General features: G+C 33.7%; 3 protein-coding genes across 3 annotated transcripts; 1 reads left to right on the top strand and 2 right to left on the bottom strand.

The window, feature by feature from the left end:
• The first annotated feature begins 907 nt into the window (after positions 1 to 907).
• Positions 908 to 6,832, top strand: LOC105333649 (uncharacterized). The gene is made up of 3 exons (XM_066079147.1): positions 908 to 1,454; positions 2,867 to 3,014; positions 3,246 to 6,832. Exons 1-3 carry the CDS (start codon positions 1,175 to 1,177, stop codon positions 3,502 to 3,504), a joined length of 687 nt encoding a protein of 228 aa, XP_065935219.1. The 5' UTR covers positions 908 to 1,174; the 3' UTR covers positions 3,505 to 6,832.
• On the bottom strand, positions 3,272 to 6,692 carry LOC105342912 (putative nuclease HARBI1). The gene is made up of 3 exons (XM_034460886.2): positions 5,959 to 6,692; positions 4,451 to 4,745; positions 3,272 to 3,408 (listed from the first exon to the last, which is right to left on the bottom strand). The coding sequence occupies exons 1-2, from the start codon at positions 6,690 to 6,692 to the stop codon at positions 4,454 to 4,456; spliced, it is 1,026 nt and encodes a 341-aa protein (XP_034316777.1). The 3' UTR covers positions 3,272 to 3,408; positions 4,451 to 4,453.
• Positions 6,833 to 8,826: 1,994 nt separating the features above from the next.
• Positions 8,827 to 13,847, bottom strand: LOC136273773 (uncharacterized). Its single transcript, XM_066079146.1, has 5 exons — positions 13,609 to 13,847; positions 11,850 to 11,892; positions 11,430 to 11,646; positions 10,836 to 11,065; positions 8,827 to 10,205 (listed from the first exon to the last, which is right to left on the bottom strand). The coding sequence occupies exons 2-5, from the start codon at positions 11,890 to 11,892 to the stop codon at positions 9,526 to 9,528; spliced, it is 1,170 nt and encodes a 389-aa protein (XP_065935218.1). The 5' UTR covers positions 13,609 to 13,847; the 3' UTR covers positions 8,827 to 9,525.
• Positions 13,848 to 15,823: the final 1,976 nt, after the last annotated feature.

The following is a 15,823-nucleotide window of genomic DNA, read 5'->3' as shown; positions in this document are numbered from 1 at the left end:
GGGATTAATGGTCTTGCTGTATTGATCTCCTTTAAAAAAAAGAGCTGTACATAAAAACAGAGAAAATACCCAGATTTTAAAAGTTTTTTTACGGATTTTTTCTATTAAAATAGATAATAGTTTATAGCTAAACAAATCATATCTTAAAATTCTAGATATACATCTGATGGTTAATTTTTTGACCACCCAGCCTCCTTTTAAAAGTTGTATAATGCAAGACTCGCACCCACAGCGGTTGCTGAGTAAGAGAGAAAACTCGTGCTGAAAATGAAACATTCACATTTCGTTTGAACACATTACCTTAAAAAGCTTAAGAGGGCTGATTGTTGCCATTCTAAGACTATATTTATCTTCTTTACATGGAGAGCTTAGTATACAGATAAAGGAAAGTATTCAAATTTAAAGCTATAGTATTAGGAATTTTTCTTTATTAACCAATAGTTTACAGTAAGAAAAAAACATATCGAAAATATTACGGAAGATCTGATGGCAAATTTGGTGACCATTCAGCCTTTTCCGTAACAACAAAGATAAAATCTGCACCTAATTTCAAACTGATATTAAAAGTTTTCTTAATTGAGATAAGAAATCTATTTTAACACACCTTTAACAGAGGCCCATGAGCCACATCGCTCACATGAGCAACAATAGACGATAAATGAGCACGATAAAATCAACTGAATGGAGTCATAGTACAAAATATCTTGACAAAGTAGTACATGTATAATACATGTAGATATTAATAAAAATCGATTCTAACCTTGGATATTCTTATGGTTATAATCAAATCCCTTTTATAACGGGATGATTTTATAGTCATATCACATGTTGAGCATTTGCAGTTCTCAACAAGATCCTATACAATTGCTTATATAAGTGAAATAAACCTACATCAAACCTTTTGACGCCCAGGGCCGGGATTCATAAAAATTCTAAGATTTTTCTTAAAAAATGCACTTAAGTGCTAAATAAATTCTTAGTTAAGAAAAAAACTTAAGAACAAATTCATAAAAATACTAAGCATCGTTCTTAACTAAGTACAGATCTAAGAAAATCTTCGTACTTAAGTTCGGCGTCATAGTAACAAAGAGCGCTCTCTTGGAAAGGAGGTTATTTTTGTTGTGTTACGTAACACTGCAGACGAATGTAAACAAACTCGTCTGTCAGTGACAAAATGGAAGGGAAACAGAAAAGGAAGCCAAACTGGACCTCTGACGAATCGTTGGCGTTAGCATCACTTGTCGATGACTACAAGCATATTCTACGGAGAAAGCTCAATCCTTCCTTAACTTCTGACATGAAGACAAGAGCATGGGGCGAGGTATCGCAGAAGTTATGCGCGATGGGAGTTGGGCCCAGCAGGACACCCGCTGAAGTTGAAAAAAAATGGCACAACATTTTTTCAAACTCCAAGAGCGAGATTTCGAGTTATAGGAGGACAGTTTCTGGCACAGGTCAGTCGGTCATTGTTCTACACAGTGCTATAAATTTGATCGGTTACATAAAGCTTACAGTAGATTTAACGTACGTTCCAAACTTCTTCTTTTTTTTCAAGTAAGCTATATTTTTGTTAGAATGATAAATAATCACAAATATATTCCAAAATGTTTAATTTCGATATTTACATTTGCAAATATTCTCCCTTATATAACACGGTTTGTGCAATCAGCTGTTATTTCTGCATAACGTTAAACATCTAGGGCACTACTTTCTCCATTTTCTCCATGTACTCACACTAACCGACTTAGCTAAAACACACCTAGTAATGAAAACATAATTTAGACACAAATTAAAAAACTTATCATACCTTTCGTGTTTAGTCCATTCACGGTAAAATTTAACTCCTGCTTCTCTGTCGGTTTTGTTCCGAAAAAAAAAATAGCTTGCCCCTAGATCTGTATAATGTCGGAGGGAAATCATTAGACTCTATGCTCTTGGATCTGATTCTGCGATAGAATATCCTCTGAAAATGCCTAAGTAGACTCTAACTCTACTTTCTATCGCTTTGTTTTCAAATTTCTGACCGCTCTGCGACTTTAACAGAAGCGGTATATTTCCGCCAAGCTTCAATCACTTTCTCTTATTCTACAAGTGAATTTTCTATACTGTTTCGTTTTATTATAATAAAATAATCGTTGTCTTATCAAAAATAGTGTCTTATTTATTTATCTTGATAATCAAACACTTGCAACATTGTTGAACTATTTTTTGTTACGTCATTTTCGAATCGAAGCTTTTTTAGGTCATCACAAAAAGAAAGTATGGAGCAATACTATTGTCATAATTAGCAACAGATGTAAATGGCGCTATGAGATTTGATCACGTAACCAACCCGTATTTATATAAGGAATAAGGAATCATTCTTTGAGTATTATGAGGTGATAATTTCGGCCGGGGCGTGATCAAATCCAATAAAGCCCGAAGGGCTTTATGATAGATTTGAACACGCCACGACCGAAATTATCCCCTCATAATATTCAAAGAATTATTCCTTAATACTTATATTTATATAATTTTAAGCCATCGTATGATTAAATATATAAATATAAATAAGCAAACCCCGCTGGCGCCTCAATTTGGCGTCATTTGTATTATGGGTTTTATAGTACAAAATCGATACATAGTGTTATTACAGACAAAGACACTGGAAATGTAAATATATCCCAGTGATATAAATCCAAAATTAATACCTTATATCTTAATTACAAACAGAGCAAACATTCTTATTGATCTGAATGTCAGTTGTATCTCATTAAACTTTTAAGATCAATGTTTTTCTGTTGAACTACATGTACTGTGTAGTTGAGTTCTAAAAAACTTCCAGATATGAAATATTTTGCCTAATTTATGAACAACAAATTTACAGGTGGCGGCCCCCCTCCCAGGCCTTTGAGTGCCATTGCAGAAACGGTATCGAATGTTGTAGGTCAACATAATGCCTGTTTAAGTGGCATTGATGGCGGTATTGACTCTTCCATGCTACAGATTCTGGGCGATAGTGAACTATTAGGACTGTAAGTAGCTTATGTAATTGTTGCACTGAAACACTTAGTACATGTATCTTAAATTTTGTTCTCAAACTGAAGCAGAACCACAATATCAGCCAAGCTGCATATCAAGTGAATGGAATATTTTTTTTTTCAATGTAACATCAACAAATTAAGTTTTATTTTCCAGTGAAAAATACATGTACAATTAATATTTTTGGTAACAGTAATAATTTAACTAAAATATTCTATTTTCAGGGGAATACATGTCATTGAAGGACCACCAGACATAGAGCCACACATCATTTCCACAGGCACTACACAGGACACTGCAGCCACAATAACTTCCCCGCCCCCTGCTAGAACAGCAGCATCCCAGCAAACGCCAGCCAGTCATGCTGAATACAGCAGTAGCACTAGTCTGAAAAGAAGAATTGAAGAACTAACTGTAAAAAAACTTGAACTTGAAGTTGATTACTTGCAATTGAAAATAAGAAAGTTAAAGGGAGAGGAATAAATTGAATCATTCACTGTCCATCTGTCATCCATAAATAAGATTGTTCATTAATAGGAATGATATTATTTGACAAGTATACCTGGTAACATAGTAATCCTTTATAAATAAAATTATAATTGCCATTATAAATTAAACACAGAATTCAGATAAATAATGTATGATGTAACCTACATCTTAAATGAGACTATCATATCAAATTATACAAGATGTTCAGAAATATTACCAGTACAAATTTAAGGATAATAGTTCTGTATAAGTTGAAGTGAATTATGTAATATGGATATATTATGTGTCATTTATTTAACAACATTATGAGAATGCATGTACATAAGACAGAAAGATGCATATACACTGTACATGTTTATAGTAAATTAATGTACGTATTTTGAGCTAGTATTATATAAATTCATAGAAGATTTATTTCAATTTGGTTTTAATATTATTTGGGATAAATAAGTGAATATGTCGGTAAAAGAAAATACATGAGTATGTTTTTTTTTTCCCACCTGTCTGGTATTGTATGGTTGTACATCTGTCAGACTGGGCTTATTTTGTTTTGACAGTTTTGAAAGTTAGAATAAATTTTTGTACCAATTTTTTGTCAATATATGTAACCAAACTGAATATGTTCAGGGTTTAGCCAGTATGTTTATTAACTTCTTAGTAAACCTTTAATAATGTGTTAGATATTAATTCCTTGAAGTTGGTATAGTACATGTATGTAAACAGGTCTAAAATGTTTAAAATTTATATAACAGACATGATGAAATTCTTGAATCAATGAATTTGGTAATAAGAATTTATTTTATGTGATATTCTATGAACATTCATTCATATTGTTTTTATTGTTTTTGTTGCTGTTGTTTTTGTTGTTGTTATTGTTGAACAAATGAAATATATTTCAAACATGTATATTTGTTTTCAATTACCAGTAATTATTGCTTACCTGTCAAAAGTGAGTTTCAGCAAACAATTGTCTGTACCGAATTCCGTCATTGACATTCTGGCCAATCTGTACATTCAGCCCATCACCATCATCCTGCTGACTGTCATCCAGGTCACCATCATCCAGGGGGCATGGGATCTGCCTGTCCTTGCAAATGTTATGCAAGATGCAGCAAGCAACAATAACTTGACATGCCTTGTCTGGAGACAGTCTAATCTCTCCATGCAGAACATGGAACCGTCTCTTCAGCTGACCTATGCCTCTCTCCACAATGCTTCTTGTTTTCTTATGAGCCCTATAAAATACCCTTAAACAATCAGTTATTTTACATCACAAAGGAATTTAAAAGATGAAGAAGTAGTGGAAATTTTTGACTTATAAAAATTATCAAATTCAATATACATACATGTACCGGTACATGTAAGAACACTAACAGAAATTATACCAATTAAGCAGCTTAATTATACTACCCAACAGATGCTAAATGCCTAGAATTACTGTAAGCCACTTTCTAATTACATGTACCGGTACTGTCATACTTGCATTAAATAATAAATCGCCTGTTAGTAAAATTTTATTTTATATACATTGTCAATGTACTTTACATGTTCATGTACCATACCATTATTTCAATATTGCTATTATTTATATGTAATAACCTATGCCATAAGATGTATGTCTTGTGCAAATAAAGAATAAATTCTCTTCAAAAAAAAATACTGAGCATGCCCATTAATTAAGCTATGGTATCAGCAGCAGGGTGCATGCATTTGAAATTCAGAACATGATGATGTACTATTATAATATTTCTAATTTGTCTCAGCCTATAAAGGTTTTGGAGATTCAAAAATATAAAAAAATTCATATAAACCCATGCCGGATTAAATGAATGGTCTTACATGGATTCAAGGATTCTCCTCTGAATTTTTTTTCAAATTTAGATAGGTTCCCCAATAAAGGTATAATAACTTTTATATGCATGTTGCAATGTACATGCACTTTTCAATTTATAAGTATTGAATTGGTATATATGACTACTTATAAAGATAGAATATGTCATGATAGCATAAGCATATTTATATATATTTATATTGAAATTACACAAGAAAAATAATTTTTTTATGATTTAAAAACCAAATTAACCAATCAATATTAACCCCCCCCCCACCCCCACCAGAGAGAGAGAGAGAAGAGGAGAGAGGGGTGAAACAGTGATCTAGATCAACCAACAAAATGCCTATCATCCTGTTATATTCTGTACATCGATACTTTTGAATGAAATAAAATTTTGGTGGAATGAAATTCGTTGATCCGCCCCATGTTATGTAATATATTTAGCACTGCTGTCTCCAGAGGGCGCTTATCAGGAAAATGAAAGTAGAACGGTCATGGCCATTTTATTTGCTCCTTTTTTTCAGTGTTGGTTGTATCATGTATGGACAGTGGATGTATATAAGACATATCTTAGCTTGTACCTAACAGAGAATTATGTGAAATGGGAAACGTACCTGTTGTAGTTTGTTTGACAACCTTGGTTTGGTCGCAAAAATGGAGTTAGGAGCCATCTCTTTGACGGATACCCGCTGTCCCCTAGCAAATGCGTGTGAAGAGGGATTCTGTTCTGGTCAAACAATGACTTGAGTCCACTCTCGTTCAAGATCCTTGAGTCATGTGTTGACCCTGGCCATTTCGCTACGACATCAATTATCTTGTGGAATGGATCAAAGACGACCTGTGTGTTGATGCTGTGGTAATGATGTCTGTTGACATACTCGTTTTCGTAGTCAGAAGGAGCGATGATTTGTACATGTGTGCCATCGATGGCCCCAGCAATTCCAGGAAATCCGGCGATTTTGAAGAACTCTTCTTGATTTTTGCGAATTTCGTGAACATTAAGTGGGAATTTTATAAACTGGGCACAAATTTGTGGAGAAGAGAGACTTCTAAGAGTGGCAGTAATTGCCCTAGAAACGGTGGGCTGCGAGACACCCATGTCGTCTCCATTGCACAACTGCATTTTCCCTGTGGCTAGAAATCTCAGTGTTAGTAAAATTTTCTGCAGTGGAGAAATTGCACAGTTTCTACGTGAACCACTCATAAGTTCATTTCCAATCAACCCCTCTAAAAAGTGGATACCAGCGGAATCAAACCTATACCTCTCAACTAGTTCAGCGTCACTGTACTCTGCCAAACAGTCTTTTCTTTTTCGAAAACATCTTCTTTGTGCTCCGATGGCAGCCATTTTGATTTTGAACTTAAGTTTTTCTTAGAACTTTAAGACACCTCAAGAGGACTCTTAGATTTAAGTATTGCTTAAGATTTTTCTTAGGCATAAGTTGTTTTATGAATAAAACTTAAGTTAAAAACAAATTCTTAGCGTAACTTAAGTATTTTTTATGAGTTTAAGTAATTTCTTACACTTAAGTACTGTTTAAGTATCTTTATGAATCCCAGCCCAAAAATCGACCAAATGCCGAAGTCTAAACAATTTTAAAGAATCAGCAATTTGTCAAAACGCTTGCATAAAAGTAAAACCATGTATTATAACGTTTCTGTTTTTGTGAATTAAAATGAATTGGATCCCATATGTGGCCCAACCCTATTCCCAAAAATTTTGATTTAAACGAATTTGAATCCAAACTACCTAAGGTTGCTTTCTCTAAGGTTACAGCTTTTCAAGACAAATGTTTTTTAGAAGATTTTTAAAGATTTTCTGTATATATCTAAGTATAAATCATGTGCTTACATTCATTGCTTGGATAAGAATTTACAAATGAAATCGATATCTACGTAAAAATTTGACACCCCCCCCCCCCCCCCGTTGTGACCTTATCCTACCCCACGGGATTCTGATAACAAAATTGAATCTACCCAGTCCCTACCTGAGGAGGGTTCCACACAGTTTCAGCTTTTCTGGTCAATCGGTTTATGAGACGATTTTTAAATATTTTTCTCTCTATATATTCTTATGTATAAATTCAACCTCCCATTGCGGTCCCACCCTACCCCCAGGGACCCTGGTTTGAACAATTTTCAGAAGATGCTTCCGCACAAGTTTCAGCATTCCTAATTGATTGGTTTCTGAGAAGAGGATTTTTAAAGGTTTACTAGTACTCTTTATATTCCTATGTAAAAATTCAACTTCCCATTGTTGCCCCACCCTACCCCCAGGGATCGAGCAAACTTGAATTTACCTGAAGATACTTCTACACAAGTTTAAGCTTTCCTGGCTACCCCCGGGATCATGATTTAAATAAATTTGAATCTACACTACCCGAGGCTGCTTCCACACGAGTTTCATCCTTCGTGGCGGATTAGTTTCTGAGGAGAAGATTTTTAAAGATTTACTCTTTATATTCCTATGTGAACATTCGACCTCACTTAAGGCTCTACTGTACCCCCGGAGGTCATGATTTACACAAATGTGAATCTACACTACCTGTGGATGCTTCCACATAAGTTTCAGCTTCCCTGACCAAATAGTTCTGAGAAGAATATTTTCAAAAATTATTAATAATTCCTACATATCTTGCCTTGAGTAAGGGCGTAGTCCTTAATTATCACAACTCTCTATCCTCTTTGCCTACGGGTGCTTTGTGTTTAGTTGAAATTGGCCTAGTAGTTCTGGAAAATATGTTGAAAATGTAAAAAGTTTATGGACAGACGGACGACAGATAAAATGTGATCAGAAAAGCTCAGGTGAGCTAAATAAAACCCAGAAGTTGTTCGGCAGAATCAACATGAAAGATCGAGAGGATTTGTTATAACACGATATTGTTGAAGCTATTTTTGAAGAAAAAAAAAACCCAAATTGAAAACAATTCACACTTAGATGTCAAACACAGTCCATTGAAAGGGAAAAGAACGCACAGTTTAACCAAATGCGATTATTAAAGATTTTACATTTAACATTCTTGGTGTCAGAAGATGATCTTTCTACACTACTGTATCGAATCTGTCCCTTTTTTTTTTTAAATTATAATGTAAAAAAAAAACGCCTTTAAAAATGATATAAGACTGATGAATATGATGTGATGTTGATGTTAAAAAGTTTTAAAATGACAAGTTTAAGATATGAAATAGTTTTGATATTGTGGTGACAACCATTTTGATTTGGGTTTGTTTTGGTTTTGGGTTATTTTTGTTTTTTGTTTATTTTATTTTTTTTGGGGGGAGGGTAGGGGTAGGGGTAGGGGGTAAGAGGGAGGGAGTAAATAAGGATTGTCAGAAATTTTAGATTTACCTAGTGTACCATTGCAGTGTTTTTGTTTCTTTAGTCTTATGTAAAACTTTCGCTTTCAATTATATGTTGTAGTAAGTGTTAACATTTCATTGAACATACATGTATTTTAAGGGTTGTTGCTATGTTGCTACCCCCGCCCCTAACAGCGTTGTAGCCCGGGACACACTAGGAAAAGACGTCAGTACAAAATTTTTAATGAGTCTCGACGAATCTCCCTGAGGTTACAGGCATACCGCTTCACGGGCTGTCGTTATCGTTTGGGCTACTGTCATGTTGTATTTTGTATTTACTGCCACCCGGTAAATTCAAAATTTACAATATGACAATACTCCAAAAGGTCTGACAAAAAAACTTTACCATATGACATTAAGTAACAGCTAGTATGTTAAAACTCGCGTCCTGTCATTATTTTCTATTAAAAAAAAATGTGGCATTTGATTATTAAATCTAAACTGAAAAGGGAAAGCAACTTGGTTTCACTAGCCATTAGTTTGATCGAATAAAATACAATTAATAGGGAAAAACGAGAAAATAAGGATGACTCTTCTAGAAACATTGTAGTGGCCCTGTATAACTAACAACTATCAACTATTAACTTGTATTCGAAGTCATTTAACGTTATATTTTACAATGTAAAAAAATGAGAGACACGTTTCTCTATACTTTCCGTATAGATCGTTGATTCACACAAAATAACTTTTAAAAATTACATTGTTGACCTCCGGACTCCATTCAGGAAATAGGATTATTATTAACTAATTTTGACCATAGAAGAAATATTTCCTATCATGAATTCTCTTGTCAATGTTTTATAGACGAAAGGGTGTGACTTTTATCCAACCCATGTATGGTGTTCCATTTCAACGCATGCTTCGTTTTCTAATTTGGCAGGTTCTTTTTCCAGTTTCCTCTTCCACTGGTTGAGTTTGGCTTTAACCTGCTGTGCTATGGTGATCATATCCCCAGCAATGATAATTCCGATGATCGCAACAATGGTGATGATGGCCGTTGTTCCTAGGAATTGACTCAGGGGTCGTTCGTCACCAGCGCAATATTTCGTTCGTTGGTAGCGACTGGTTGAAGTTTTATCAACTCTCAAGTCTACACTGGGGTATGTTGCATTCATCGTCGAATTGACGTTATGTGTGCTCGAAGTAGGGCTGTATGATGAGAAATGCGACGACAAAGACGGCATTATAGATGACGCATCGACGTAGCTTGTGATGAAAACAGTTGACGTCACGGTTAGATGCGTCCAGGAAGTTGAAGATGGACACAGATATGTACTTCCAGTTGTCACAGTAATTATAGAGTTGTATGAATAGTAGTAGAAATAGTCCGAATTTGAAGACACTGGAATTGACCAGGGTACAATGGACGAGTCTGAGGGGGGAGAAGGAGTGAGGGATGTTCCCGCTGGTGACGTCACAAGAAATGATGTTGACATTGTTGAAAATGAAGGTGAAGTCACACTGGCAATAATTGGTACAGAACAGGTATGTTGTACGCCACCTATTAAAACGAAAATTTTTGATTAATTTTTTTTCAAAAAACAAACGATCATTTCTTCATCAGAAACTATTGCGAACGTTGCATACGTAACGGGAAGTTACGAAGTAAAAGTGTCTTGCGCTGAATGCGACCTTAAAATTGGGTATGCATAAAATTGTCAACGTATCATAAGGCATGTATAGTTCATAGTAGTCATAAGTCCTGCATGATTATGTTCAGGGCTGCGTTTTACAAAAGAAATTACGACTTACGACCAAATTAATGAATGATGATAATCATGAACTAATCAATGTTCTATTCTAATGGCTGTGAAATATGATTATGGCAGTCAAAATAGTTGTAAATAAATGAGTTGATATTTTGTTTCAATCCATGAGACGGAAAATATTTACGACTTTGTCGTAAGTTCTTTTGTAAAATGCAGCCCTGGCAGATTCTCTCATAAGCTTTACCATGCACTTTTGTAAAGAAGGATGGGGGTAATCATACGATTTCCCATAATGAACTATATATCAAATAGGCTATTTACTTCTATTTTTTTCTAAAATATGTATATTATTATTAATTATTTATAATAATTTTAAAATTATTATTATTTATAAAAATTAAATTATGAATAATTCCTCTTACTTAACTGACAGTAACAAAGAGACTGGAACAAGCTGTCACAGCGGGTGTTGTGCCAAAGATGTGGCGGATCAGGATACAAGGTTACGCAAAATTGAAGGAATGCTATTCCGTCTGGCTGTCCATTGGTGTAATCCCATTTAAATGTATAAATAGGCGACGAGTCCCAATGGGTGAACGCATTGTTCTCTGTCCACGATCGAAGCCCCACAAAGACACTTTGGTTATGAAAGCTGAAATTTAAAAAAAAAAATTTAATTTTTTAAGTAAAATTCAAAGAACAGCTTCAATTGGCTTTCATACACTTTAATGATATACATGTATTTTGATTTGAATCAATGAAACAGATTTGTTCATTTTCACATGACAAATACAAAAAATTAATATGTCTTCTAATTTTTGTTTTACTTATAACGGTGTTTTTGAGATTTTTTTTTCATGACGATGTTGATATTAAATGTCGTGCAATGATGAAATGAAAATTATTGCGCAGAGCTATTCGAATACATCCTCACATGAAACAAAAATTTCAAGCTTAACTGTTGTCTTGATTGGTCAAAAATGTTTTAACATAAAAAAAATTTAATTTAGGTTTACCTCCAATGATTATCCAGTCCATCGTTAATAAAGTTCAACAGACCTGCGGTAGAATCTATATAGCCCATGTACCCCCCTGCGGCCTCACAAGTGAGGGCTCCGTCATCCGCGGTCTGTGAAGATGGCGTTAGCCAGTAGCAGTAGTTCAAAGAGGCATAGTGCTTTGCCGAGGGACTATGAGTACTGCATAGGGAATCGTTCTGCTGGTAGGTCGGAGCTGCAGTTAGAATCATTATACTCTTTAAAATGAAATTATTGATTGGTTTATCTAATAAGACTGAACGTTGCCATATATATCGAGATGCATACATGAATCGTCTTTTTAAAAAATGTTTATATTTAGTTTAATGCTTCATTTTAGACAGCACAATAATACTTTTTTTTTTTCGTCTAGAAATAGTTATGAAAATAGACACATACCAATTTTTACCGATAAGATAGTAAATAACAAAACTGCATTCATCTGGAAAAAAGGAAGAAAGAGACATGAAGAAAAAAAAATCAAAATTATTATAATATTTCGTAAAAGATGGCAGTTCTGCACGTGATATATGAATGAGATTTATCAACTTTATTAAATGTTAAACTAAATAATTTATATTGTTACCCTAGCTCAAATAATATTTTGTTATTAGTTAAAATGCATCAATTAATTTATATTATTTGTTTGCTGCAGAAGTATTTTCCGTGATTATTTGGTAACATATTTTTAGTTTTTTTTTTCTTCATGAATTGTAATTTTTATTGCGCAAGACTGAAAAAACTGTGGTTTAAGTAATATTCGTCGAACAATACATTAATTTAATATACTTTCATGTTAAATACTGAAATCCGTTCTATTACCCTCACAGAGTTAGCGAATATTACTTGACAACGGGTAAATTGTTACATTACATGCGCGTAATTTATGTGCGAACGGTTCGCCTAGAATTCACGTCATTTCTGAAGAAGTCAGTTTATGCGTTTTCTAAAATTAGAACCGTTTTAACAAGAGCTTGGACTTTCGGTGGGATGTTTTTATCTAGTTTGCTCATCAAAAAAAGCCGACGAACATTGACCTCCTTTCTCCTAATTCGCTTAGAGAACCTCATTAATATTCATAGACTGCCAAAACCGTTGCTCTGGTGTGTGAAATGGATGCTGTTCCAGCGAAATATATATACATCCCTGGAAGAAGTCGGACGAGTGTCATTGCGTTCAATGTATACATATCTATTAGCCAATGGCTGGACAGTTAACCATGTGTTAACCCCGCCTTTATCAAATCGGAGTTTATCAGGTACTGCCCAAAGTCCAAGCTCTTGTTGAAACGGTTCTTATACATTCAGTACAAGAAAATAAATAGTGCTTGTTTGGGAGGGACACCCCGTCGAAAACCACTTTCAACCTTCCCTCCCAAAACAGGCACTATTTATATATTACATACTCCGTTGAATAGTCAATTCACGAAATCAAACCACAGGATGATACTCCGCTGCCATTTAGTCAAATGAAAATTAACTGAACGGTCTAGAAAGGTAACTGAATGGAAGAGCTATGCCGTTCGGTCAATTTTAAGTTATACTTTGAACAGTCAGCTTTCAGTTATCTGTCAGAAATGTTTATAAAAATGAGATACATCACAAAACATATACATTTGTATAAATTTATTTGGAAACTTGGAAAATTGTTGTCCTGAATTTACGGTGTACCCTCGCAACTAAATTTCATTGAATTTACAACAAAGTGACGAGTACGAACGGGTAAGGAAAACCATTTTTATAAACAACATAAAATATAAGATTTCTGACTGCATGACATGTTTAGCACAAAAAGGAAATCCATTTTCTCGCAACGGTCCGAAGCTCCACCGAAAATTATTTGTATCAGTTGATAATATTTTATCATAATCAACGTACTGGTGTTTCGAAATATCAAACGAAACTTTGAAGGAACACCTTTATCGGATGAAACTATCTCGTGGACTTCTTCGGTAACATATATACAAGTCCATACAGCGTTTATGATCTAAATCTTTTTGAAAGATCATCGTAATAATTAACGACACATGTACAAAGAAAATTCAGCTGTTATTAAAACAAGATCCTGATTGTGGCTATCCGATCTTTTTTTTTTTTACTGACTTTTGTCTCATTACTAAAACTTCCTATCTTCTTTATTTAATTTGAAGATTACTTACCTTAATAGATATAATTTATAGCCGATATTTACATCCAGAAAGTAGTTTTGCAACAAATTTCAAGAGTAGCTAGATTAACCCCGAGAAAATAATTCAGCAACTGAAAAACCAACTTGCTTTCATGCAGGGATTCTGTTTACTTTTGAACTCAAACATTTATTTTACATTCTGTGTTCTATATATTGATTATATCTTGTGTAACATCTCTAAAATGAATACATTTTTCCCTCTTGAAACCCATTTAAACTTGAGTAGTATCATACTCCGGTAGACCTTTAAATTTTGCTGCAGTGCATGGATAAAGGGATGTCCGACATTATTAAGTGATGAATTAACCTTTTAAAATCTTTTTTATGCATCGAAATGTCGATATTTACCCCTATTTTTTTTTTATATCATCAAAGACAGAACATAAGCAACATGATATTTTCAGTATTCAAATATTTGAACAATAAAATGGGTTTTTGGCGGCTTATGTTCTAATGAAGAAAGTGGCATAAAAAAATTGGAGTTCCTGCATTAATCAAAGCTTTGATTAAAGCAAATTTTAAACAATGCTGTGTTCACCGTTTTGATTCTAAGAACGTCCTCGTACTTGTTTTGAGGAATAGTATGCGAACCCAATTTGCTCCAACGTTTAGAACGAATTTCCCAATTCGTTAAACTGTATTGTTGTTTATCAACAAAATAATTTTAGCATGTTTTGTAATTTAATCAAGTAAGTTTAACCAAATGCAAACGTTTCTGTCTTTTAGAAATTAACGAATTCGCAACTTACTCGTAATTCAAACCAATCAAATCGAATACCAATATATTTAAGAATGAATTAAATGTTCTATTTTAAAAGCCTTAAGAGTTAAGCTGCATTACTGCAGAATCGATCCTGGTTATTTTTCCTCTCTATCTTTTTATATAGTATATATTTTGTATCTCGTGGAATATCTTTCATATACTTTCATATACAGAGGGATTTAGCGAATTTGAACACAGAAAATGAATATACGTATGTAAATATGGTGTAAATTCTACATTTTACCCGTGATTTTTCTTAGGGCGCTGAAGGTTTCGACGGATCGATAAACTGGTTAGAACTGGATCGTGTAGATTCCACACGAAGTTTCTATACTGTAGCCCGACCAGGTCGTCCGTTCGAATTTTTGTCAGACCGGAAGCTACAGACCTGCTGCTAGCAATTTTAATGAGAAACCTTAGTTGTTGATTTGAACAATTTGATAGAAATCTTGAAGATTTTGGGATTTATATTTTCGAATAAAAATGCAGAATTATCTAAATATGTGACAGTGTTTAACAATCATATGCATTGATTTAATTTTGTATATTCATAGAGATGATTTTATACAGAAATATATATCATAAAATACGTCAAATAAATCAATATGTCAAAGTTATATAAAAATGAATCGTCACGGTTTTCGAGTTTATGCAAATTATCACGAGGTTACCACTTGGTAACCATCAATTTATGACCCTCATAAATTGAAACCCAGACAATTATTCCGTTACCAATGTTTACTACACATGTAATTGTAATAATAACATAATAAAAACAGTTAAATCAATTCATTGTTTTAATTATAAACGTTTTTCTTCTTTAATTGTTCTAAAAGTCCCACGCACAAGAGTACATTCTGTAATTTGATTTCCTCTGCGTTTTATTATTCTTTTGTATGATGCTGGTTTAATTTTTTTAAAAATAGACTAATTGCTTAGCGCATTTTCTAGGCAGAAAATATTTAATTTAATTGCATATAGATATTCGAATGACGTAAAAATAGGACTAAAGTTGGCTTTTTGCTGGGAATTGATTTGTAAGACTCGTGGTAAAAGACAAAAGATTGCAAACATCACCGCCTCTTCAAATCAATTGCATTTGCTTTCAATTGAAGAATACTTTTGACAACTGATTCAACTTTAAATATCCAATACACCAAACTATACTGCAGTGCAATTTTTTTTTTTCAAACGACCAAAAAAAAAATAGTTTGGAGCAATCAATTGCGTAAATAATGTTAATATTTGCTAAAGATGAAATTAAAACAATACAAACTGAAGGGATTTCGTTGTTTTTTTGCATTCCCTTTTGTTATCGCATACAATGTTATGTGTTTTGTGGTGTCTGTCAAGAGTTATGCCACTGTGTCGATATTACTGCCAGTCAAAACAGTACCGGGAACAGAATTTACCCACAATTTCA

This window comes from Magallana gigas, chromosome 3 (assembly GCF_963853765.1).
Source record: "Magallana gigas chromosome 3, xbMagGiga1.1, whole genome shotgun sequence".
NCBI lineage: Eukaryota > Metazoa > Mollusca > Bivalvia > Ostreida > Ostreidae > Magallana > Magallana gigas.
Note: the sequence above shows the minus strand (reverse complement) of the source record. Positions and strands in the feature narration are given on the sequence as shown.

Coding starts and splice junctions, on each gene's coding strand:
- LOC105333649 (XM_066079147.1), top strand. CDS start 1,175: ATGGAAGGGAAACAGAAAAGGAAGCCAAACTGGACCTCTGACGAATCG. Junction 1,455..2,866: donor GAGGACAGTTTCTGGCACAG/GTCAGTCGGTCA, acceptor ACAAATTTACAG/GTGGCGGCCCCCCTCCCAGG. Junction 3,015..3,245: donor GATAGTGAACTATTAGGACT/GTAAGTAGCTTA, acceptor TTCTATTTTCAG/GGGAATACATGTCATTGAAG.
- LOC105342912 (XM_034460886.2), bottom strand. CDS start 6,692: ATGGCTGCCATCGGAGCACAAAGAAGATGTTTTCGAAAAAGAAAAGAC. Junction 4,746..5,958: donor TGTCAAACAAACTACAACAG/GTACGTTTCCCA, acceptor GGTATTTTATAG/GGCTCATAAGAAAACAAGAA.
- LOC136273773 (XM_066079146.1), bottom strand. CDS start 11,892: ATGAATGCAGTTTTGTTATTTACTATCTTATCGGTAAAAATTG. Junction 11,647..11,849: donor TATCTTATCGGTAAAAATTG/GTATGTGTCTAT, acceptor TTCTAACTGCAG/CTCCGACCTACCAGCAGAAC. Junction 11,066..11,429: donor GGACTGGATAATCATTGGAG/GTAAACCTAAAT, acceptor TTTAAATTTCAG/CTTTCATAACCAAAGTGTCT.